This window comes from Bidens hawaiensis, unplaced genomic scaffold (assembly GCF_021521415.1).
Source record: "Bidens hawaiensis isolate Kalapana, Puna unplaced genomic scaffold, B.hawaiensis_p1.1 tig00058379_1, whole genome shotgun sequence".
In the NCBI taxonomy this organism is placed as follows: domain Eukaryota; kingdom Viridiplantae; phylum Streptophyta; class Magnoliopsida; order Asterales; family Asteraceae; genus Bidens; species Bidens hawaiensis.
Genome location: NW_027500542.1, coordinates 31311 through 55977, shown reverse-complemented (window position 1 = coordinate 55977; position 24667 = coordinate 31311). Strand labels below are relative to the sequence as shown.

The following is a 24667-nucleotide window of genomic DNA, read 5'->3' as shown; positions in this document are numbered from 1 at the left end:
CCTGAGATTCCCATAAACGAAGAATGCAGCATATACCCCTATTTTGCCCTTGGGGGCATCGTACACCGTCTGGTGAGGCTCAGGAAACTCAGGCTCGAACGGCTCGAGCATGAACTTCCTGACGATGTACTGATAAAGGTCGATGGGAAGAGCACACTGGCATTCGCCAGCAGTGCTCTTATCGTCCTTATCAGACGTGGACGTCGGGATCTCGGCGTACACATCAGACTCCTCGGCGGTAGCCTCAAGATCATGAGTAGAAGACATGTTTTAGATGTAAAGGAATGATTTCAGGAGAATGCTCGACGGAAAAGTTAGAGTATTCGCCGGAAATCGTTTAGAAGAGAGAAGTGAAAGTGCGGATTAAGATGCACCCTCTCCCCCTTTATATACTCATCGCAATGAATGCGATGAATTTAATGCGGGGGAGAGAGAAGCGCAGGTGCAATGAAACTATGACACGTGGAAAGAGCAAGCTGGCAACAGCTGTCGACAGGACGCGTGCCGTAAATCTCGCGCCCACGCGCCCGAAAACTCGCGCCCACGCGCCTGAAAAAGCGTCTGGAATGACCATATACTGTCACGTCGCCATAACTTCCTGCACGTCCTGAAACTGTCAGAAGAAACCGTCGGACGACACTAACGTCCCTTCAACAGTTTGGACTGTTCTTATCCTTTCACCAACTCTTCGAATTTCAAAAAGATTCAAAATGATTCAAAGATTCAAAAATAAGAGGGAATATACCCCCTTACCTTGGTACCCAAGAAACCGTAAGACAAGTGCAGGTACAGTGTCAAGGCGAAACCCTTCACATACCTAGCACTTGCAGGGAATTGAAGCCAAGAATACCTTGGAAGTAAAGAAACTATAAGACGAGTGTGGGTACAGTGTCAAGGCGAAACCCTTCACATACTTAGCACTTGCAGGGAATTGAAACCAAGAAGGATCTTCTGGACCGTGCTTGCAGAAAGAGAAATAGCACCTCCACATAGCGGGAATGTTGAGAACTAGCCTGTTTGAAACTTCAAGGCGGAATTGGTGGTTTAACATAACTGATCACTATGTCCGAAACTGCCAAAACCTCGTGAAGAATCTATACAAGTGAAACTCAACGCTCCCGATGTGCGAAGGGGTTAAACACCTACCCGCATCACAACCAAAGATCAGGCAGAAAAGTCGGGAATTTCTGCGAGTGACATTAGGAAAACCGCGGGAAGAATCCCCACGGAAAACCTTAAAACTAAAAAGCCTTTCCAAAACCCCTTGCTTAAGTCCAAAAGTTCACCTCACTTATTAACAATTCATGAGAAGAACATTGGACTGGGGGGACTTGAAGAGGTAGGTCCCAGCAGAGCCCAGTTGGACCCGCAAGACTCACCTTGAAGAGGGACGTCTGCGCAAGGACCAACTGGTTCCGCAGGACCAACCATGCTCAGAGAAGACCTTACGCGCAGTACGCCAGCTGTTCCCGCAGGAAAAGCCTCCCAATGGTGAAGTACCCCGCCTGTTCCCGCAGTTGCGGATACAAGCCATCAGGGAAGGCTACCCGCACTAATAGCAAGGCTACACGCACAAGGCACTAAATAATTCAGTAATGTCACCTGAAGGAATGAGCAAGGCGGGAATACTCCCGCCCAAATGAGCCAGCCCGTACGCTTCTGGAAGATCTTTTGTAATATACCTGCCAAGGTATGGACAAAATAGACAATATCTGACCAAAGCAGCCCATGAACCAATCACAGGGTGACAGCTCACCGACAACAGTACGAGGAGCACGCTCTAGTACAAAATGTCACTATCAGCCGCTGCCTACTCACCAACCCTTGTCGTGGCACGTACATAGCCTGCAGTTGGTGGAAAAGGAATAGTACACAGCCGGCGGAAAAGGAATAGTACACAGCCGGCCATGTCACTATCAGCCGCTGCCTACCCACCAACTACCAGCATGGCACGTGCGTAGCCCACAGTTGGTGGAAAAGGAATATTATACAGCTGGCTGTACCTGCTTGGAAACCTACCTTCGGCTATAAATACTCCAACACCTTGGAACGGTATCATTATCTTCTATCTTATCTTCTCTAGCAATCTCTCTTAATATACACTTATATTCAGAGCAATCTAGTCTGATTCTCACGCCGGAGGGTGGTCACAAGGAGGAAACCCCCCCCCCCCTCTCAGTGACGAGCTCACGGTGTCTGTTTTGTAGGTCATCAGAAGAATAACCATCTTGCCGGACCTAACCCTCGTGGGAAACATCTATTTAACCCCCAGATTATTCGTAATCTGCCCGGGGTCAATTAGTGTTTCTTCACTATTAATGCGGTTGCTTCCAATAACTCTCAAGTTGTTTATATTTCTATTAAACTCGGAATATACAGGTTTGTTTTTAATTATATTTTATTCGCTTAGGTTTTTAAATATGTATGGGTGCAACGAGTCGAGCTTTATTGAGCCCAAGTCTTAAATAAAGCTTGTTTAGTAATCAAGTTCGAGCCTAGAGCTCATGCCTCGGGTTTTTTTTATTATAACTTTCTTAAGACTTTCATGTATTAGTTTTATGGGGCCGAGGTGGCTTGTTTAAGGTACTACACACGAGCATGAGCCGAGCAGACCGAGCTTAAGCATGCTTTGTTTTATTCAAAAATTTTAAAGATATTAAAGTTTGGTATTTTTCAACATATATAAAAAAATTTATAAGCTAATAATTATTAATAAACTAGCCGGGCTCGTTTAATTTTATTAAAAAAAATATAAAAGTAGTTCAAAATGTAGATGAATTAGTTAATAAATAATGAATTGAACATAGCATAAGCTTGAAAAGTATAAATAAAAATGTATATAAATTAAGTACTAAATAATAAACGAGATGATCTTGAGCGTAAAGAAAATGACTCACGAGCCAAGCTGAAGCTCTTGAAAGTCAGTTGAGCTTCGGCTTAGCTTGTTTACACAATTATATTTAACTCTAGATTCTTGATTTTATCAGAGAGAAGATTATTATTCCCGCGGATAAACCCTTTATAACATTGAGTGGTACACCGGGGACCAACACTACCATAACCTGGAATGACGGTGGAGACATTTTTGATTCTCCAACATTATCAGTAATGGCGTCTGATTTTGTTGCGAGATATCTTACGATTTAGGTGTGATTTTGATAGATTGATCTTGTACTTGATTTCATTTTATTCGACTCTGAGTTTGGATTTTATTAATTTTGTAGAACGAGTTTGGAACAAGCGGGAAAGGTATCGCGCTGAGGGTATCTGCGGATCGGGCTGCATTTTACGGGTGTCGAATCTTGTCTTACCAGGATACGTTGCTTGATGATTTTGGAAGACATTATTATTATAATTGTTATATTGAAGCGATTAAGCGCTACCCTCGGCTTTATTATTATTATTATTAGCTTTTATATTGCGGTTAAACTGTGACCTTTTTATTAATATTATTATAATTAGTAGTAGTTTTTTATATAACTGTTAAACTTTGATTTCCTTTTTTTGCTTCATACACATGTTCTTAGAGCCGAGGGTCTCTCTGGAAGCCACCTCTTTATTCCTTTGGATAGAGGTACGGTGTGCCTACATCCCACCCTCCCCAGACCCTACCTATAGCTCTGCTGTCGGTGGGATTTTACTGGGTATGATTGATTGATTGATTGATTATATTGAAGGAGCTACTGATTTTATTTGTGGCAATGCTGCTTCTCTTTTTGAAGTAAGTATATCTTTTCATGATCTATAGTAAGTATAAAATGATTTACACAATATGACAACTGTTTTAAGGGATCCTGCTATATAATTACTTATTTTACATGAAAAATTCGTTATGCTTAAATTTTTATATATATATGGACCATATGTAATCTAAAACTTTTTTGTTAATGTAAAACACTATTCTAGGTGATGTTGGGATTTCTTATTTTACCTCGTTATAACTTTTTAATAAGTTAATAAGTTACGTAACTGTGACCTATGATTTATAACTCACAAAGTTTAACTTTCCCAAACACATTATAACTTATAAGTTGTAAGTAATAAAGAGATAAAATAATCAATTCCAAACTCCCCCTTAATCGCTTTAAATTTAAACTTAGAGTTAAGAGCGCTTATGAACCATTAACACTATCATCCAAATTCCAAACTAATGTTGATCGGCTGATTTGAAGTATTTATATGGTTTGCCTTATGTTTCGGCTTTGACAACTCGTTTAACATTTTTGTTGTAATTTTTGTTTTCATTTTGCAATATCCACATATGTTAATGAATCGTTTATGTTATTTCAATTTTTTTAATACAAACTAGTAATTTAAAAATCTATATTTAAAACTCAAATTAAACCGTCAAACAGTTAAAATGTCAGTTTTCGGTTTTGTTTGTTGCCTATTAAAACGCAGTTAGCAATTCAGCCTAAATTTTGTCAAAACAAACGGACTAAACCCCGAACCCCCTTTCAATGTTATATAGATTTAAATCTATCTACATTTTCTTTTTCATACTCGAAATGTCGATTTTTTAAAATTTGACACGTTTAAACAATATCTTGTCTAAGAAGACCTTAGCATGTAATTGCATTTAAGTGGTTTTGGGGAAATGTAATATATCAAAATTGAGACTTGTATCCTAATCTCTCTTCAATGTCAACTACATTCATAATGCATTAAAACACTTGTAGAGTTGCCAACTACATTCTTTAGCTAGAGCCTTGGGAACAATAACAGCTCAACATAGGAACTCACCATCAGAAAACACCGGTTTCATATTCTTGGGTTGCAAAATAACCGGCTTAGACAACGGCACTTTTCTCGGAAGACCATGGGGACCATATTCACGAGTCATATACGCACATACATACATGTCGAACACCATCTCTCCCGACGGATGGCATGATTGGGATGATCCAAGGAAGCGAGGGTACAAACATTATGTTAATATATTTTGCATAACATTTTACTTTAGAATTTTTAAAAAATGTGATCATAATATTTTTGTGTGTAGGACTGTGTACTATGGTGAATACATGTGTTATGGACCAGGGGCTAATAGATCAAAGAGGGTTAAATGGTCACGTGAGCTGTCACGTGTTGAGAGTGCACCTTATTTGAACAAGACATTGATTGGTGGGAGGAGTTGGCTTAGACCTACACCAAGTCACTTTAAGATTAAAACACACTTGAACTAGATTCATATAATTGATGAATCTTGTGTGTTTGGTTTTTTTTGCATTTAGTGTTGTTATCTATTAAAAATGTTGATAGTTTTTATTCTTTTCCAGGTGTTTTACTAGTTTATAACTCTTAGTAAATGTGTTCTTATGAGTTGATTTTTATTCCTAATGGTTCAAAAGTTGTTTTATATTTTAACATAAGTAGTTATATTTTGTTAATCAAAGTTGCATTGTAATAGTATCTGATTTACAAGTTAGTAATTTGAATGATGAAAGAAAACTATTATCATATATTTATTTTTACGAATCTATTAATAACTGAACATACATTTTTTCTTTATTTAATATATATTTTGAAAAATAAAATAATGTGCTCTAACTTGAAATTATAATGTACATAACATATGTTTTTTTACCACACTAATTTATTGTGAAGTAGTGATTTAGAAATTTGAATAATACTCCCTCCGTCTTATTATAAGTCTTCTAATTTGACTTTTCAAGTCTTTCTTTTACAACATTGACCATAAATATTTTTGTTCGTGTCATATAATATTTGATGAAAATTATATCAATGTAAAATACATTTAAAACCCAATCCATTCATATATTTTATATCAAGTATTATATAACACAAACAAAAATATTGTCGGTCAAATTTAAACAAGAAAAACTTGAAAAATCAAACTATGACACTTATAATGGGACGGAGGGAGTAACTACATTATAATTCTATCTATGACAATGTGCATTTGAATTATTTCCTCCGTCTCATTATAAGTGTTCATATTTTCATTTTTATTTGTCCCACTATAAGTGTACACTTTTAAAGTTTATTAGACAATTTTCAAATTTACACCTAAATACACACAACTAACATTAGAAAATAATATTGATGGACCCACTTTACAAGGGCATTATTGCCATTTAATAAGAAAAAAAAAATAATCATTCAATCTACCTTAAACTTTGTGATTTTCAAATCATAACACTAAGGGTGTGTGTAGTGGGCGAGTAAAGTGGGCGACAAGGTTTGTTTCGGGGCGAGAACACTGGCCCCTCGGGCTTCAAAAGGGACGAAATGTGTGTGTGGTGGGGGGGAGGCGATATTCTTTTATCGCCTGTCTCCATTGTTGAATATTATTATTTTATTTTGTTTGTGTGTGGGGTATATATATAATATATATATATATATATGGCTACAACATTATTACACCCCAAAAACAAAAATTTACAATTTCCTGATTAGGCGTCACATGACGCAAAACGTCTCATTCTATAGTTCATCTACTACACATAATCTAATGGGACGGAGGGAGTAATATATTATTGATTTTGAAATGAAACTATCATAATGAATCATCATTGAATCTAATGGAAATCGTATCATGTATTTTAAATGAATAATTAAAAGAAGAAAAGAATGAGCTTTTTCCAGCACGAATCATAGTTTGCAAACATAGCACCTAGTCATAACCCATTAGGTTTGAAAGAAACTTTAATACTGATTTAAGTTACAGCCTATAACACTACATTTAAAAAACAAACCATTATAAATGTATGAAAATGTATTAAATGTGTGAAAGGTGTTTGATTTCACGTCATTTATTTCTAAGAGATTTCGAATCATGATAGCTTGAATTTTGAATGAATAAATGTTTTGATTGTTAAAATAAGGAGTAGAATTTAATTCTTTTTATCAACATTTAATGCATTTGGTTTGTATTTAGGTGAAAAAAAAGAGATTGTAATCAAGTGAAATGACAAAAGTAATGTAATTGTTGTATGAAATATCATTAATTTTTTAAAAACTTGCATCGATCGTTAAAATTTTAGTTAGTATTGTAATGATATTAGCAAGAGAAGCAATTGACTCAAAACTTGTTTATTGATATGATTAATTGATTACAAATTACAATGATCAATATAAAGTCTAATTAGTAATGTAATGAGATGAGCAAGAGAAGCAATTGCTCATAACTTGTCTATTGATATGATTAATTGATTACAAATTACAAAGATCGAAAATATAACCCGAGCAACCCTGTAAACCTATTTCGAATCAAACTATGAGAAAAACTAACTCAAAAGGCAATCAACCCTCCGTACTTTCACAATATGGACGCTTGTAATGAAATCAATGCCGAATTATGCCAGTAGGTGTACGAAAACCTTGGCACAGCACGTTTCCGGTTTTCATCAGATGCAAATTATTTTACAAGCCCACCATAGGCTTCACCAAGTCTCCTCTGGATAGTCATGAAGACAAGGATAATAGTCATAATACGTCAAGGAAAGATTAATGTTGAACATGAATTAATAAAGATCAAAAACCTATTTCAAGTGTATCCAAAATGGCATACTGTCATAAATATAAAACACATAAAACTTCTTTTTTTTAATTTTGTAAGTGCTTATGACAGAAAAAGAGCATATGTTTAACTTAAAACAAAATTTCTTTTACAACTCAAAAAAACCATCTTCATTGTCCATACTGCTGCAACTTCACTTCCTTCCCATTTTACCCTTAGGTCCTTCACCTTTTCCCATTTTACCCTTGGCCCCTTTACCTTTCTGCCCCTTTCCACCCTTACTTTTCGCCTTTTCCTTATCCTTCTTCATCCCATGTTTCCTTGCATCCTTCTTCATCCTCCTATCAACAAGCACTTTCCCTTTACCAGGCTTCACTTGCACCCCCTTCTTCGCCACCACTAACTCCTTCTTCGGTCTTTGTGGGGTCGCCTTCTTATAAAGTGTGTTAATCATCTTCATCTTCGAGCGATCGTTAATGTCCTCTTGATCCGCAATAGTATTCGCCTTCTTCCTAACCTTCTCCATCTTCCTCATTGCAACTCGCTTCTTTCGAGCCTTTGCTTGCGCCACCTTCTTAGCGGGCCGAGCGTTTATCTCTTTGAATTGGGCTTTCATCGCGTTCACCTCTTCCTTCGTTATGGGCTTAATGATCTGCATGTGTTTCTTCTCTTCATCTATAAACCATTTTGGTAACCCTTCATCATCATGAAACATGTATTTGTTATACGCGTCATCAAGCATTTGTTCCCTTTGCTTTTTTCTCAACATTTTCTTCGCACAAGCCAAGATTTCGGCTTTTGTTTGCACGTCATCGTCGGACTCGTCCGACGATGAGTCATCGCTTGAATCCGTCCCTGGAGCGGGGACCACCTCAAAATCTTCAGTGGCCGCTGGTTGGGAAGATTGAGGCTTTTGCGGTTTGTTTTTTGATGTCGGTTTTTTTGGGACCATAAGTTGATCATCGGGTTTTTTATCCACTTGCATTTCGTCTTCATCTTCGTCATCGGTTTTTGATTTTTCTTGTTCGTCATCGTCGTCAAAGACGTCTTGGCTAAACCATTTTGCAGCGATTTCTTCCTCGGTTGGCTCGTTATCATTAAGAGGGACCATTAGAGGATTGGCTTCTTTATCATTGTCAGAGTCTTCATCCATATTTAAAGCATCATTATTATCATCATCGTCACCATCCTAGCATTGACCAAAAAGTACAAGTCAACCTTCTGTTACCAAAATAAAACAATATAGAAAAAGAAACTTAAAATAATACAAGAAACGGGGTAAATAACGCAAACCTCAAGAAGTTCACCATCTTCAGAGTGCTTTTGCTTCATTCGCTTTCTCAGCTTTGTACTTCCTTCTTTCTTGGTTATATACTGCTCATAAGCTTCTTCCATTAACTGTTCCATTTTCTCGTCATATCTGAAATCAAAATGGAACGATCAACGATGACTAACCGAATTTAACAATCATTAATAATTACTTTTTTTCATCCAAGCAAAAACACACCTTCGGCGCTCTTCATCAGAGTCCATGTCACTAAGCGCCTCATTTTCAGATTCAACGTGATTTTCCTCATTATCGCTGTCCATTACTTCATTATTTGGACCCTCATCTTCGGTGTTGTCAACAGCTACCAAATCTTTCTTTCCCTGAATAACAATGAAATGTGTCAAAAATTTCAAAAAATATTAAACTGTTTACTGATATGAAAGGATATCGATCTGACCTTGATAGATGATAAAGAGAACAACTCAATATCAGTATATCCATCATCCATTACATCACTCTGCATTCCAGTTGCTTTCCTTGATTTATCCTGCATATTTCAAACATTAGAGATCCAACAATGAAAACTGATATAAGATGACTAAACATATGTTCACCACATACATGCATATAGCCATATAAGTACTGTAAAATGTACCAGACGTTCAGTGAACTGTTTGTTTACCATTCGACGGAAAGATGGTTTATTTAATAAAAGGAACAAACACGAAATAAAATTGTTTGTTCTTTAGTTAAACAAATGAGCATGAACACATGTCTTGTTTGTTCATTATGTTTGTGAGCATTCGTTCATATAAATTCGGTTATGTTCTTTTGATTATATTGATTTGTGTTTGTCAGATTACGTCCATTTATATATTTACTTAACCTTTTTAAGTCCACTAGTCCACTACAGTTTAGTCTAGTTTTATGGTAACCTTGAAGCCCAACAGATCGATTTTCACGTTTACTTCTAGTTGGTTTTCACTCGGTTATGTCCGTTCATCTATGCTGAGTTAGTTTGTACTGTTGCAAACGAACACGAAAACCCTGTTCATTTAACTGTTCATGTCCAGTCATGTGTTGGGATAAAAGTTAAACAAACAAACATGAATGTGCCATGTTCGTGTTTGTTTACAAGCATGCATATCATGTATGTAAACAGATCAAAAATACGAGTACAAAACCCAAAACTGAGATGGCGACAAATGAAATTATATAAAACCTTAGCTCGCCGCTTTGCAATGATTTTTTTCGCCTGTTTTTTCTTCCGTAACATAGCATTTGTTAATTCTTCCATTTCTTTAAGTCCATCATCATCTTCATCTTCATCCTCATCAACTTTGCTCTCAGGTTCAACATCTGCAGGTATAGAAGTTTCCTTTTCTGGAGACAATGCCTTTCTAATATGTATACGCCACCTAATATGCCAAATCGAAAAAAAAGGTTTCAGAATCATGAAACTGCAGTCAAAATAAAAATTGACCAAACTTTAAAATGTAACCTACTTCAACAGATGCTTAAAGTCTTGTTTCCCTAAAATGCGCAAATCGTCACAAAGTGCTTTAACCTGATAAAATAACAAGTATTCGAAAATTTGAAAGGTGCCTTCTGAAAAAATAACAAATTGAGCAATAATATTTATATCAAGCAAATAAAGAAAGGATCATAGAACTAACCTCCTCTGTAGTCAAAGCATGATTCTTGATAGGCAGACATGTGTCGTCTTTAAAAGCAATAGATGTAACAGTACCAAGAACATCAAGAGGAGCTGTTGACCAAATAAAATCTGTTGCTGAACACGTTTTCCTCAAAGTAGTATCACCATCTTCATACCCGTCACGATGTCTCTTCTGTTTTGTTGGTCTAAGTACATCAATTACCTGAATTTAAAGTTCACACAAAATCAGGGCTTCTTCAATTTGGAAAATGCAGTTACGTATATGTATAATATTCATGAAACATTGTTAATCATTTTAAAAAACTAGGGAACACTAATAAATTATCTATTAACTTGGATATGATATCACCTTTGGTGGTTCTTTGCCTCCCTGAAACAGATGCCTAACATCAAAGAGACGAGGATCAATCTTAGCAGGAGCCTTGTATTTCTGACAAACTATAAAGATTTCAGCAGATGTTGAACGACTTGCAGCTGGTTTATCAACCTCAACCTTTTCAAATAACTGCAAACAAATCAAAAAGTTAAAACCTTTATCAATTCAATTACAATCAAACTGCAATCCAATACCTGTCTAAGACAATAAAGAACAGCATTGTAATCCCGTGACCTGAAAACCTGTTACATATTAAAGACATCAAATTAGTAATTCTTAAATTCAATTGAATAAACAATACATAAATGAAAACTACAGAACTAAACTTACAACCAGTAAAACCCTAACTGAACAACATAGAGCTACATTTCAATCTTTTAAAATCTAAATGAACATTGCAGACTGTGTTGGAAAAATCGGGACTCATCGACCAGTGACTGATAAAATTTTGTGTAATGGGCAATAAAATAGGTAGTCAGACCCCGCCGGCCCTTAATTCCAACCTATTTCCAGCAACTTGCTAGAGTTACAGCAATTCCGTATATATACATAAATATTGCATATAAAAGTGTGTGTGTATGTAAAACTGAAAACTAAACATAAAAATTCAAATCCACACTGATTACATAGCTGCATTTTAATCTGTGAAACCCTAAGTGAACAATACAGAACTAAAATTTCAATCTGAAAAACCCTGGATGAACATTACAAAACTAACATTTCAGCATGTACAACTCTAACTAAACACTAAAGAGCTAAGGTTTCAATCTATTAAACCCGAATTGAACATTATAAAGCTAAAACTTCAATATACTAAACGCTAATTGAACATTTCAGATCTAAAATATCAATCTGTGAAACCCTAACTGAACAATATAGAGCTAAAATTTCACCTTTTAACCCCTAGTTAAACATCAGGGGCTAAAATTTAGATCTGTAAAATACTAATTGAACAAAACAGAGCTAAAAAATCAATCTGTGAAACCTTAATTGAACATTAGGAGCTAAAATTTAAAAGTGTAAAATACTAACTGAACAAAATAGAGCTAAAATGTAAATCAGTAAAATACTAACTGAACAAAATAGAACGAAAATGTAAATCTGTGAAAAACTAACTAAAAGTAAATCTGTAAAATACTAATTGAACAAAATAAAGCTAAAAAGTAAATCTGTAAAATACTAATTGAACAAATAAGATGATATTAAAGTTAAATCTGTAAAATACTAATCAAACAAAATAGAGCTAAAATATAAATCTGCAAAACCTTAATTGAACATTAGGAGCTAAAATATAAATCTGTAAATACTAATTGATCGAAATAAAGCTATAATACAAATCTGTGAAACCTTAATTGAACATTATAGAGCTAAAATTTCAGTCTCTTTTAACCCCTAATTTAACATTAGGAGCTAAAATTTCAATCTGTAAAACCCTAATTGAGTATTAAAAAGCTAAAACTTAAATCAGTAACACCCTAATTAAACAAACTAAAGCTAAAATCTCACTCTATTAATCCCTAATTAAATAAATACCTTAGTAACAAAGGCGCCTTTAGGCGCAAGCAACTCGGAAGCGAGCTTAATCGAATCAACCACCAACGCATTCTGAGTAACCGCCTCCTGGTCCCAGGCCCCACCAACATTCGGCGAGCCATCATGCAACACCAGATCGAACGCCTTGACTCCATTCTCACTCATCAGCCTCTTAACAGTGGACCTACACTTAGGCGTAGTAATATCCTCCTGAACCGCAATGGCTCCACGGACCGGTCGGATCGGGTCGAGATCCACGCCGATGACGAGGCTGCCGACCGGAACACGTTCCACGGCGGCTTGCATCCAGCCGCCGGGAGCGGCGCAGAGGTCGAGGACGGCGTGGGAGGAGCGGAGGAAGGTGTGTTTGGAGTCGAGTTGGATGAGTTTCCATGCGGCTCGAGAACGGTAGCCGTGTTCTTTGGCTAAGTGGTAGTATTTGTCCAAACGGTGCTTGCCTTTTGCTTTGCCGCCCATTGTTGGCTATGGCTGCTGGTTGAGTTAGGGTTATGGTGTTGGTGTTTATTTATTATTTAGGGTTTAGTGAGAGTGAAGGTGGTGTTTACAAGTGGCGTTTTGTACCCTTAACTTTTAGCATTTCCAGTTTTGCCCCAAACGTATACATGACAATAATTCTCTCCCTCTCTACATTTATTTAGCTGACACATGTCAATTCACTCAGTCGGGCTCCATATATTCCTTTTTAATTGGCTTCAACTCGGCTTGTATTTAACTGATACGTGTCAATTCACTCAGTCGGGCTCCATATATTCCTTTTTAATTGGCTTCAACTCGACTTGTATGCTAAAGTTTTACTTAGCCTCACTTAGCCCTCTTTTTTTTTCGTTTTAGTTGTCTTTAATGTTAGTGTGCCAAAGTTTAAATTAGACATGTTTTTTTTGGAAATTTGTGGGCCAAACTTGTTTATTTTGGTAATTAGCGCTTTTAAAAACCAGTACATATCGGCTAGTTAAACTGGATTTCGCACAACATGCTGGTATTTTGTGTTTGGTATATTTGGTTGGTTTGCTAGAGCATTAAACTAGTGGTTTTTTTCTATAATACTGGTTTGTACCGGCAAATCGGTTTTAAGCCCAGAAGATTTTTTGTATTTACGGGCTGTGTTTTTTAAAATTTACTTTTAACTTAGCAATTAACAACGAAACAAGTAAACTTTTGGATTATTTTTTAAAAATCGGGTGCATTTATATTATTTTTTATTATGGATTAACTTTTTGGTCATTTTTTTATTATGAAATAATGTACTTTTTGGTTATTTTTGAGTTAAAGCTGTATTTATATGAAATTGCAGGCAAGCTTTTAAACCCTGTTAAACCTTAAGTTAAATACCGGTTTTTAAAACATTGGAAATTGGATTATATGTGTTTGCTTTATTGTTACTACTCTATATGACCTAAGCTGGAACAAAGTATGGTTCGTTCAAATGTGTGGGTTTTGGAAATTAAGACGAGATATTGGTAATTTTAGTCTTATATTTGATTGTAAAATTGTGTTTCATGCAAGCCCAATACCCATTGATGGGCATATAGGATCAATTTTGACGAATGTTGTATTTACTAAGTCTAGAACAACTTAAGCGTTATCGATTGGTCTTGTATATGTATCATGTGCACTCCATATCTATACACCCTTATTACTCTATATGACCTAAGCTGGAACAAAGTATGGTTCGTTCAAATGTGTGGGTTTTGGAAATTAAGACGAGATATTGGTAATTTTAGTCTTATATTTGATTGTAAATTGTGTTTCATGCAAGCCCAATACCCATTGATGGGCATATATGATCAATTTTGTCGAATGTTGTATTTACTAAGTCTAGAACAACTTAAGCGTTATCGATTGGTCTTGTAAATGTATCATGTGCACTCCATATCTATACACCCTTATTATAACTTGATTAAACATCATATTGTGAATCCCGTTTACAGTTAAAAAAGTCTTAGATTTAAATTCGTTTGATGACACTAAAATTTAAGTTGCCTCTCTTACTTATGGATTTTAGTGTCATAGTTGATCCGCAAAACAACAAATAAACAAACATATAAACCAGACTCATACGTAAATGCAAGTGTCTTATAAAATGAATGTTCATTTTAACATAATACACTTCAAATTTTCGAGAACCAAGGTCCGTGTATGTTTTTTCGTGGACCTAGAGGTCTTTCTAGAAGCAAGTTATTTATGTCCTTCTCTATTCGTGAATAGAGATACGATTCAAATACATCTCATTCTTCCAAACCTTACAAATAACTTTGTTATGAGTGAGATTCTTGAATACTGCTTAGTATCATATTTGAAAGTTTATATTTGTATAATGTAACTTAACATTATTATCTTACATTCATTAGCATTAACAAATCCGGGTCGTAAAATTTCTTAAAGCGGCAACATTTCACCCTAATATAGGTAGCTTCTAAAAATAATGTGTGTGGTTCGCCTTCCAGTGGAGTGGTCAGGAAGCTTTTCCCAAAGGGTTTGCTTCCTGGGGTGCAGAGTAGAGGTGCACAAAAAACCCGTACTCGGAACCGGACCAGAAAAAAATACATGGAAACGGTTTTTTTATACCCGGGTATTCTATACCCGAAACCGGAACCGACCCTATCCGTAGGGTATGGATAGGGTATGCATTTTGAGGTCAATACCCGTACCCGGAACCGTACCCGATTTATACACGTATATACCCGGGTCCTGTCATACCATATACCCGATACCCGGTTATACCCGATACCAATTTTCTAATAACCGAAATGATACATGATTTTTTAGAGTATATTTTTATGTTTACTTCACAACTTTTATGTTTAAGTTTTTTTAAAATGCATATTATTTAAGTAAATAATTTGTAATTAAGTGGATTTATGGTTTTTGTAATATAGTTTAATTATTTTTATAAATTAAAAGCAAATTTAAATTTTAAACAAATTAAAAAATGTATAAAAATTACAAATTCAAAACCGGGTATTAATACCCGGCCGTACCCGGTTCTAATACCCGAACCCGATCATACCCTGCCCGGATACATAGGGTTGAGTTTTTCTCCTCAATATCCTACCCGAACCTTACCTGATTTCTCTCAATATCCGATCATAGCTGAACCCGGTTCCATACCCGAACCTGGGTATTAGAAAAAACCCAATTTGTGTACCTCTAGACTGCAGAGGGTTTGAGTCTCTCAAGAAGCGAAAAATTGTCAAAGTAACTAACCTCAAAAACGATAAAAAGTAGAAATTTGTCTAACATACACAACTACAGTACTTTTGATGTTGTAGCCTTTACAAGTAACATAATTAGATAATTTCCAATCGAGTTTTAATCTATGGAGTTAGAGCCTTAGAGGTGAGTGCCTGGTTCACCTCTAAGAAGAGCTCGAACACATTGACAACGATGCGTTCTCGTGAGAAAACCGACTTATTCCTGTCATACACAACAAATCATTGTGTACTCAGATGTTTTTATTTTTATTTTTTGTGCGTTGGGAGCTGCAACAAGTTGACAAACAAAACTTACGCCTTCGACTACTTGGTTTGAACGACATAGAATAGTTAATTTGGGATTTGGGAAATCAAGTTCAACTAATTTAAACAATAACAAAATAATTATACCAAACACAAGTCATTAGCATATCCTCACCAAAACAAAGAAAAATGAACCAAATACATAAAAAAAAAGAAAACAAAAATGACTTGTTCAAGTGTTGGTAGCCCTGGTATAAATCTGCTGGCTTGAATGTGCAGAAACCATCCTGATTGCACCTCTTGCCATTAGTTCCCTGATTGCCTTCCTTGCAAGTGATCCATTAATCTGCATTCACCATAAAAAAATTAAAATTACAATTAATTACAAAAAAAAAAAACCAAAAATCACATCAATTTACTTAAATCTGCTGGCTTGAATGTGCATAAAGCTCACTGGTTTATCGCTTACTTAAATCTCACAATGCTCATATACAGCTATGATAAATATAATATACCCAATTTACAACTTTAACCATATTCATAACCTAAACTTGACAACTTAAAAACAAATAACACTTAATTTCATCTAAAAACCAAATATACATACCTATGTTTTTATCCACTTTGCTAGTAATTTAAAATCCAAACAAACAAATAACAATGGAAACAATCAGTTAAAGTTATTTAAAACAAATTACAAAAAAACAATATGATATCATGCATAGTGCATACAAGTTAGAATCATGTAACTTACCCTAAGACGATCAGATAGAATGGAAGGAGTAATGAGCTTAAACTTAGGGGCTTCAGCTAGCAACTTATCATAAGTAGCTTTATCAAACAACACCATATTATTCACCTTCTCCTTTTGCTTTCCTTTGCTCCATTTCTATAAGTAAACACAGCATTCATGAGCATCAAACGCATATATAAAATCAAAAACATTATTAATTTATTATTATTATTATGACCTTCTTCTTCTGCTTTCCACCGCCGGATTTGGCAGGTTTTGATGACGGTGGTGGAGCCTTCTCCTTCTTCGGTGCCTGGAAAATAATATTTCGTTAGGGTTTAAGATTGAAACGATTGAGAGAGAAATGTACCATTTGATCGGTTAACGGTGAGTGGCGGCGGAGGATAATAAGAGGTAGGTGTGGTGATCTCACTCGCTGTAAACCCTACAAGGATTGGGAGGATTTTGTATACCACACTTGGAAGCCCGATGGGCTTTATTTGGTCCACTTGTTAAAACATTATTAGTACCCATTAATCGGGTTTTTCTAATACCCGGTTTCGGGTAAGTATGACCGGGGCGTTGAAAACTCAGGTATTGGTCATTTCCGGTTCAGGTTCGGTTGTTGTCTCTAAAACCATACTCTGTACATTGAGTTTGGGTCGGATATATAGAACCGGATATTCTAAAATCGTGTATCTGGATACCCTATTTTCGGGTTTTTTGAGGTATTTTCAAATATTTTCCGGTATATATTGGGTTTTTATTAAAGGGATTGCACTTTTTTGAGGTATTTTTCGGGTAATTTCGGGTACTGAAAAACACGGGTTAAGGGTATGGAACCGGTTATAGTTTTCGGGTATTACCGTATACAAATCAGGTCAGGTTCAGGATACGAGTTTTGATACTGAAAAACATATTCTATCTGTAACCTGGTAGGGTCGAGTAGTAAAAACCCGGGTATAGAAAAGCCCAATTTCAGGTTTTTTTTTGTGCACATCTAGTACTTAAACTAAGTTTGTTATCCTACCGTTTGTTTATACTTGGTATTTACATATAAAAATAAACAAAACTGTAAATAAACATCTATAATGTTGAACTTGAAATAACTAAATTACGAATGAGTTTTAGCTCAACTTCCCCCGGAATAGAAGAGAAGATTGGGCTTGGGCAACCTAATGTTGTCTATGATTACGATCCGTGGGCGTATGAGTAATGGGGATATGAGGTTGCCTTTTACTATTGGGTTACCCGAATAGTCACGCTTTCTCGTTAAAAAAATTACGACATGGGATTTTTCTATATATCAATGATTCAATGAAAAGAAGACACAAATTAATACAATTGAAAACAAAGAAAAGTATACTGTGGATACAATAGATTAAATATTAAAAATTTAAAAACTTGGTGACTATTATTTATTCTTATTTATTTGTGTATGATCAAAGAACTATTTTATGTCAAATATACTCAAAACTCCATAATCAATTCAGTCACCCAATTATTGATGTTGGTTTTGTATTTAAGTTGAATTTTCTAACTAGCTATAAACATTATTTGTGATGTTCACAGATCATTAAACATCATATATCTCATAATTCAAAAGTTTGGGATTTTAGATCATCACAAATTAATAAGAATAAAAATTAAAAGCAATGAGTTTAATGGTTTCTAAGTCATCAAGCGAAATATCATTCTAAGTTAGCTTACATCAATATAAGTATAAATTTCTCAACTTTTCCAATGAAAATCATACCAAGACACAAATGTTTGTAATATAATGTGATGTAGACAGAAATGATGGATGAGGTTTTACAAGATCCACACATTGCAATTCAAGGCACTTTACGCATCTTGACGGACTCATTGTAAAACATCTTTCAAGACTCATCAAGGCCATTTCGGATTCTTGTGATGTATATGTGATGCGTGTGAACACGTTAAGACCGAAACAATAGTCTTAACTCGGTCATTGAATGACTTTTCGATTCCTACATTTGTCTCTCTAGACATTTCGGTGGATTTTATTTATCACTTACCTAATGGTAAGGTTGTTATATTTATGGCGGTAGACATATTGACCAAGTGTTGTCATTTTATGGCCTTCACTCGCACCAATACGGCTTCACAAGTAGCCCAAGTTTTTGTTGCCAACACTCATAGGTCGCACGGGTGGGCAACAACCAGTGGCGGACCCAGGATTTTTTGTCAATGGGGTCCCAATTTTTTCGGTTTACAAAATTTTTCGGGTCGGTCGTTATTCGGGTCGGGTCGAGGCGATGAACATAATAAAACACGGAACTATGGTGTCACTGGAAACGAGTAAGTAGAAAGAATCTAAATTACAAACTAGATGAAACATACACTTTTAATTCATACCCGAAAAACATGAACGTAATCTATATATATGGTCTTACATAATTGACCAAAACATGAAAAAATAACTCTAACACAAATAAATGATTAATTATAATATACATACACAAGGTAAATAATAAAAGAATATGCAAAATCCATGTTAACATTATATATGTTGCATGGTGATAATGACTATATGAGAGAAACTAACAAAAAGCACAAATACCCTAACTGAATAACTAAGACTAGGATATTAAAAAAACAACAAAAGAGGAGTATGATGGGGCTTGAACCTACAACCTCTCACAAGTAAAACAAGGGACTTTCCACTGTACCAGTTCAATGTTAATAGTATGGGTTCCAAGTATTAATTTTTATGGGGTCCTGACAAAATTTAATATACCGTCTCTAAGTAATTTTTAAAAAACATCGGTGTCCCGGGACCCCGATCGGACCTATGTGGGTCCGCCCCTGGCAACAACGATTTAGCTAGAGATATGATGTTTCATGAGAATACAAGGTGTGACTTTGGCAACGTCAACTACATACCATCCTCAAACGGATAGTCATATTGCGGTTGTAAATTGATGTTTAGAAAGTTATCTTAGATGTATAAAGGTGGTATAATACAACTTTTCACACAACCATAGAGAATTCACAGTCGAGCTTAAACCCATCACAAATTTTATTAACAAAGAGCGTCTCTGTCATAAGTAGGCACCGTTAGAGCTTAAAACACGAGTTTAATGTTAACACGTTTGTGCAAATTATTCTAAAAACAAACCCGAGAAAGGAAACACTTGCATACACTTTATAGTTTATACACATCCTTACATTCATCACTCTTCACCAGCAAAATTTCTTCTTCTGCAAACGCATTAATAAACCGCATCAATAAAGATTATTTAAAACAATGTATCTTATTAACCTAAGTTTCAACTCACCCTGAACTTTTTCTCCTCTTGACCGTCGATATAAGCTAGCAGTTCCTCTTGCCTCAACAAAGCTTCATGCAGAGCCTGCAAAAGATGTAACAGTGTTTATTAATTCAAAAGAGTGAAATAAAATAAAATAAATAAATTATTAAAAATAAAAAATTTACCTTTTTGGTAGCAATAAGTTCTGCTTCTAAACCATCAACACGACAAACGGCAGCGTTTAACAATTCCTCTTTCTCGTAAGGCATTTCCGATGGCTTTGCGTTGAGTGTATCAACCTTCTCTTCAAGTTCACCTAATCTTTTCAAAACCGAATTCATAATTTCTGTTTCTTTAAACAAACGAGTTGGTGACGGAGGTCGGCATTCCTCCTCAGTTGTTGATGCATCAAAACAAAAATCCTCAGTGCTTTCAACAACTACGGATGGCGAGTCAGCAGCCCTTTTAGTTACACGCCTCATGGCTGAACTAAACACGGTGAAAATGGTCATGAACATGGCCAATAACATTAACCATATCCGAGAATAAAGCTTTTCTGGTCCCATTTGATGTTCAACAAGTTTCCCTGTAACACATACATCTGAAATATAAGTATATATTATTATTTTGAAAAAATACACATATATCTGACCTATGGGATCACGAGGCGTGTGAGTTGAAGTTTGATTGTTCCATCCGGAATCAACGGCTTTATCAACCATGGGAACGTATTCATCATGTCCAGAAGATTGACCAGGATAACTTATAGGTCCAATTGTCTTAGCCTATATACAACACATAAATAACTTTAAAACACTTTATATAAAAATAATATGTTTTTTACAAACTGAAAAATAATACTCACTTCTTCACGAACAGGAGTCAACTTAAGATGTGAATAACTCCGCATTGCTTTAGGGGACGCCATGTCATCAGCTTCCGAACCAGACTCAGCCGATGTATCACTACTTCTTAGCTGCTCAAGACAATGATTTTAAACTTTCTAGCAGTTAATGTAAAACATTAATAAAAGTAAATTATATAAGCTGCGCATTTGTACCATAGGAAGCTGTGGCTTAACATATGCAACGATCTCTCCCTCGCTGTTTAACACTTTAACCACCTGTCGGGCTCGCCTTGCTTCACTATTAAGAGCCAACTGCAATACCAGGCCACACAACGGTTGACTCAGTCAAACGAAAAAGAGAGATAACTAGTACAGTAATAAAATGATCTTATTAGTATATAACCTGCAAGATTTCAGGATTGTTCCATGGGCCTTTATCAGATAGAAGACAACCGCCTTTATCTGCACAGGTACATGTGCCACCTAAGAATTCCGGTAATTCACTGCACAAAATGCCATTTTTTATTTCATAGTTAAACAATATATTACTTGTAGATTAAGAAAAAACACATACATACACGATATTAAATAAAGACGAATTACCTGGCATCAATTATCTCAAGCAACTTATTCTTGTTACTTAGAACCTGAGGAAAGACCAACACAAAACAAAATGATATCACACAACAAGCGGAATTTTTTATTTTTATGAAGACGGCATGAAAAAAAAAACAGTACATGAATCTTTGCAGCCGTTTTGGGATCAAGAAACGACTTTACAGTATTCCAAAGCAGCCTAAAACCAGTCCCCGCGTTGATTATGTACATTTGATGAAGTGTCTGAACAAATAAAGTTAGTTACAAATGGCAATGATAACAGGCTTCATTTGTAAAGTAACTGGTCTTACTTCAGGATAATTGTCACCATCAATTTTTTGTAGCCGCATAACGAGTTCACGAGCACTCTTACTGAAGTTCTTCAGTCCCTGAATTATTCGAAATAGATATTATATACCGAGAGTTATACATGTATTTTTTATAACATTAATTACACGAATGGTCTTTGCGGTTTGCCCATAATGCATGTCGAAGTCTCTACTGTTCACTCAACCGTAACACAGATGGTCTTTGTAGTGGACAGAGGTTAACTTTTCTTTTAACTTTTTTTAAAAATGACCAAAATACCCTTTATGGTGGTTATCTTCTTGTTTTCAGTAAAAGGGTATTATGGTCATTTCTGAAAGAAACTAAGGACTATGTGTGTTACGCTTGAGTGAAAAACATGGGACTTGCAGACTTTAGAAATGTGGACACTAAACACGCAATATGGACAAACCACAGAGACCATCCCGTGTAACTAACTCATTTTTATAATATACATCATAAGGCGGGACCGGGACCGGGACATACCACACCCTGAACATCCAAAATGGTTGTGCTCGAGTCTATGTGTCTTTTTGCAGCAATCGAACAAGCGGGAAACTTAAAAGCAAAGCTTTTTTCAAACTCTCGAACATGATATTTCACATAACGGTCCATGGTTGTCGCTTGCATAAGCTTGCAAGGGTCAACTTTCCCTAATCTTTCGATGTAAACAGGTCTTCCTTCTTTATCGACTCCATGATTCCCATGAGGATAATACTTCAAAACTTCATTCAACTCATGAAAGTCAAAATCCTGAAGCAAATTAATATTAATATTAATATTAATGCTAGATCACAAACATATTACTACAATGAATATGTTTAAAAATTAAAACTTTAAATGTTAAATCACCTCAATTATTTTATCAGCACCGAATTCGTTTCTCCAGTGAACCATATCAGCCCACATTTGTTTCGCCTTTTCAATATCAAATTTCCTTGCTTTCAGAAACCGTAACATCATATGATAATCATCAAGTTTTTCTGGCAGCCATTCTTCCAACACGAGTGCTTGTCTGAACGCATCAACCGTACGAAGCTCCTCTGCATCTCTAATATCCTCAATGGACACTGAACTGACCCGCCCGTCACCTTTTCTTCTACTGCTCTTTTTCTTGAGAGAATGTTTGAACCGGCTCGATGCGTTTAATGCTTTCTTTTTAAGTGAACCGATTCTTGTCCTCCTTTCGTCCTCTGAGTTTTCGAAATCAGACTTTCGGTCTCTTTGCTCTGATCTTGCTCTTCTCACCAGTCTCTCATCGTTGCCTGATGACCCTTCAAAGCCTATGAAACATCAAATACATTTCGTTTATTATTCGCTAAAATCACGAAACATCTAAAATATCAAGTGCAACAAACTTCTCTTATGGAATTAGCAAGATTCGTGTTTGTTGAAATATAAACCTGACATGACAACCTATTGGATCAATATAGATAGGTGTGTAAAGTGTAAACTGAGCTCGAGCTCGGTTCATGAGTAGTTTTTCAATCTCGAGCTCTGCTTGTTTATTATTTATTAATTATTTTTATATATATTTTATAATACGCTTGTTTAGGCTCGTGAACAAGCTCAAGTTCGATAAGTGAAGCTCAGGATCGTGCTTATTTATTATACAAGTTTATTTTAAGGCTCAAACACGGGCTTCAAACTTGTTTAAGCTCGATTTAGATGTTAGCGAGTCAATCTTAAGTAGCTCACAAGCAGCTTGGCTAGTTTACACCCCAAGATCAATGTCATCGTGTGCCGGAAAACATTAATCAAAACCAGATACAAAAACCCTAGATGTTCACTGCTTTCAACATATAATATTATTACATTTTTTTTAGATCAAAACTCAACAAGATATATAATACAATGCATAAAAACAGCATCTCCAAAAAATTTGGAAGCCTTGGTCTAACCATAGCTACACACTAATTCAGTTTGTAACACTAACAACAAAAATAAATCATAACCTATTTATTGTAAAACCCTTATTTTCTCCATATTATCAAAATATAAAATAGCATCTAATAATCTAAACAACATATTATATAAGAATCATAAATACTTAAAAGGCCTTGCAAATCGATCAAGCGGTCCAGACATCTACTCAAATCACAAAAACTGTATTACCATTGAATAAATAAGCTCAGTTAATGTAAAATCACTAGTAATTAATTAATCAGTTTAGTGTCAAGAAATAAAGAAAACATACCTTTGATTAATTTGGTGAGAAAGCTAGATCGAACGGCATACAGAATTGGTTGGTTAAGATCTAAAAGGAGAAACAAACGAGTGTTTTGGTTTTGGATGATATGTATTATGATTGGAGTCAACGGGTTACATATTCTAGTTAGTGTTTGTTTGTTTGTTTGTGGATATATGCAACTGTGGCATTATTGAGTAATGATTTGGTCGGATGGTGACATAATACATAAGTCAAATGTTTTAGTTTTTGACTTTTAAGAGATAAAAGGTGTTACTTATTTTTGTTTGGTTAACGACCAAGAAGATATCATAAAATAAAAAGGAAAACTGAGCTTTATTGGTCTTAACTATTGTCTTTTGGTTATTCTCGGTTCTAATTAACGAATTGGTCACTGATGGTCCCATCTTTTAATGTGTTTGTTCCTAACGGTCCGCGACTAACAGAATCCTAACGACGTTAGTTTAAGGTAGCCGGAAAAACGTTTTTGGCCGGGAAAGTCAATTTATTTTTCGAAACCACTACCAATTGACTCACCGCCAACTAACCACCATCACTTAAGCACCATTAACTGATTCCGACGATGGTTCCAGGCAGTATTGTAAAAGTCGGATTCCAAGGCCTTGGAATCGGCGATTCCAAGGTCCTCGGACATCAACCTTGTCGCCTTTTCCCAACTCGGACACCATTACTCGCCAAGGTCCAACTCGGTCAAAAGTCGGAGTACTCGGGATTACTCGGCCTCCAGGACAACTCGGCCAAAAAAAAAATTATTTTTTTAAAATTTTTTTCTAATTTTTTTTATTTTTTTAGTAAAAAAATAAAAATAATAGCAAAACATGAATTTTTTGAATTATATATTTTTTTTCATATGAATTATGCTT

At 35.5% G+C, this 24667-nt stretch overlaps 3 protein-coding genes and 1 long non-coding RNA gene across 5 annotated transcripts; 1 reads left to right on the top strand and 3 right to left on the bottom strand.

Moving 5' to 3' along the window:
* Positions 1-3666: 3666 nt before the first annotated feature.
* LOC143602311 (uncharacterized) lies at positions 3667-5254 on the top strand. Its single transcript, XR_013147812.1, has 3 exons — positions 3667-3721; positions 4680-4918; positions 5003-5254. It is a non-coding gene; the product is annotated as an uncharacterized LOC143602311 (long non-coding RNA).
* Positions 5255-7621: 2367 nt separating this feature from the next.
* On the bottom strand, positions 7622-12853 carry LOC143602310 (adoMet-dependent rRNA methyltransferase spb1-like). Its single transcript, XM_077079471.1, has 10 exons — positions 12341-12853; positions 11002-11049; positions 10781-10936; positions 10430-10633; positions 10259-10320; positions 9976-10171; positions 9211-9300; positions 8991-9133; positions 8777-8903; positions 7622-8672 (listed from the first exon to the last, which is right to left on the bottom strand). Exons 1-10 carry the CDS (start codon positions 12815-12817, stop codon positions 7677-7679), a joined length of 2499 nt encoding a protein of 832 aa, XP_076935586.1. The 5' UTR covers positions 12818-12853; the 3' UTR covers positions 7622-7676.
* A 3097-nt stretch (positions 12854-15950) lies between these two features.
* Positions 15951-17025, bottom strand: LOC143602315 (small ribosomal subunit protein eS25w). Its single transcript, XM_077079472.1, has 4 exons — positions 16920-17025; positions 16788-16862; positions 16571-16705; positions 15951-16162 (listed from the first exon to the last, which is right to left on the bottom strand). The coding sequence occupies exons 1-4, from the start codon at positions 16920-16922 to the stop codon at positions 16049-16051; spliced, it is 327 nt and encodes a 108-aa protein (XP_076935587.1). The 5' UTR covers positions 16923-17025; the 3' UTR covers positions 15951-16048.
* Positions 17026-19630: 2605 nt separating this feature from the next.
* Positions 19631-22877, bottom strand: LOC143602309 (phosphatidylinositol/phosphatidylcholine transfer protein SFH8-like). Of its 2 annotated transcripts, XM_077079470.1 has the most exons (12): positions 22448-22877; positions 22082-22348; positions 21580-21657; positions 21410-21511; positions 21275-21318; positions 21075-21174; positions 20885-20983; positions 20690-20800; positions 20477-20609; positions 20010-20410; positions 19852-19926; positions 19631-19774 (listed from the first exon to the last, which is right to left on the bottom strand). In XM_077079470.1, exons 1-12 carry the CDS (start codon positions 22556-22558, stop codon positions 19754-19756), a joined length of 1542 nt encoding a protein of 513 aa, XP_076935585.1. In that variant the 5' UTR covers positions 22559-22877; the 3' UTR covers positions 19631-19753. The 2 variants fall into 2 exon arrangements, with proteins under 2 accessions (XP_076935585.1, XP_076935584.1); XM_077079469.1 differs by having other exon boundaries at positions 20010-20609.
* Positions 22878-24667: the final 1790 nt, after the last annotated feature.

Coding starts and splice junctions, on each gene's coding strand:
- LOC143602309 (XM_077079469.1), bottom strand. CDS start 22,558: ATGATGTTACGGTTTCTGAAAGCAAGGAAATTTGATATTGAAAAGGCG. Junction 21,319..21,409: donor AAACGGCTGCAAAGATTCAT/GTACTGTTTTTT, acceptor GTCTTTCCTCAG/GTTCTAAGTAACAAGAATAA. Junction 21,175..21,274: donor CTTGAGATAATTGATGCCAG/GTAATTCGTCTT, acceptor CATTTTGTGCAG/TGAATTACCGGAATTCTTAG.
- LOC143602315 (XM_077079472.1), bottom strand. Junction 16,706..16,787: donor GTGGAAAGCAGAAGAAGAAG/GTCATAATAATA, acceptor GTTTACTTATAG/AAATGGAGCAAAGGAAAGCA. Junction 16,163..16,570: donor TTCTATCTGATCGTCTTAGG/GTAAGTTACATG, acceptor TGGTGAATGCAG/ATTAATGGATCACTTGCAAG.
- LOC143602310 (XM_077079471.1), bottom strand. CDS start 12,817: ATGGGCGGCAAAGCAAAAGGCAAGCACCGTTTGGACAAATACTACCAC. Junction 10,172..10,258: donor GACTTTAAGCATCTGTTGAA/GTAGGTTACATT, acceptor TTGGCATATTAG/GTGGCGTATACATATTAGAA. Junction 8,904..8,990: donor TCTGATGAAGAGCGCCGAAG/GTGTGTTTTTGC, acceptor TTTTGATTTCAG/ATATGACGAGAAAATGGAAC.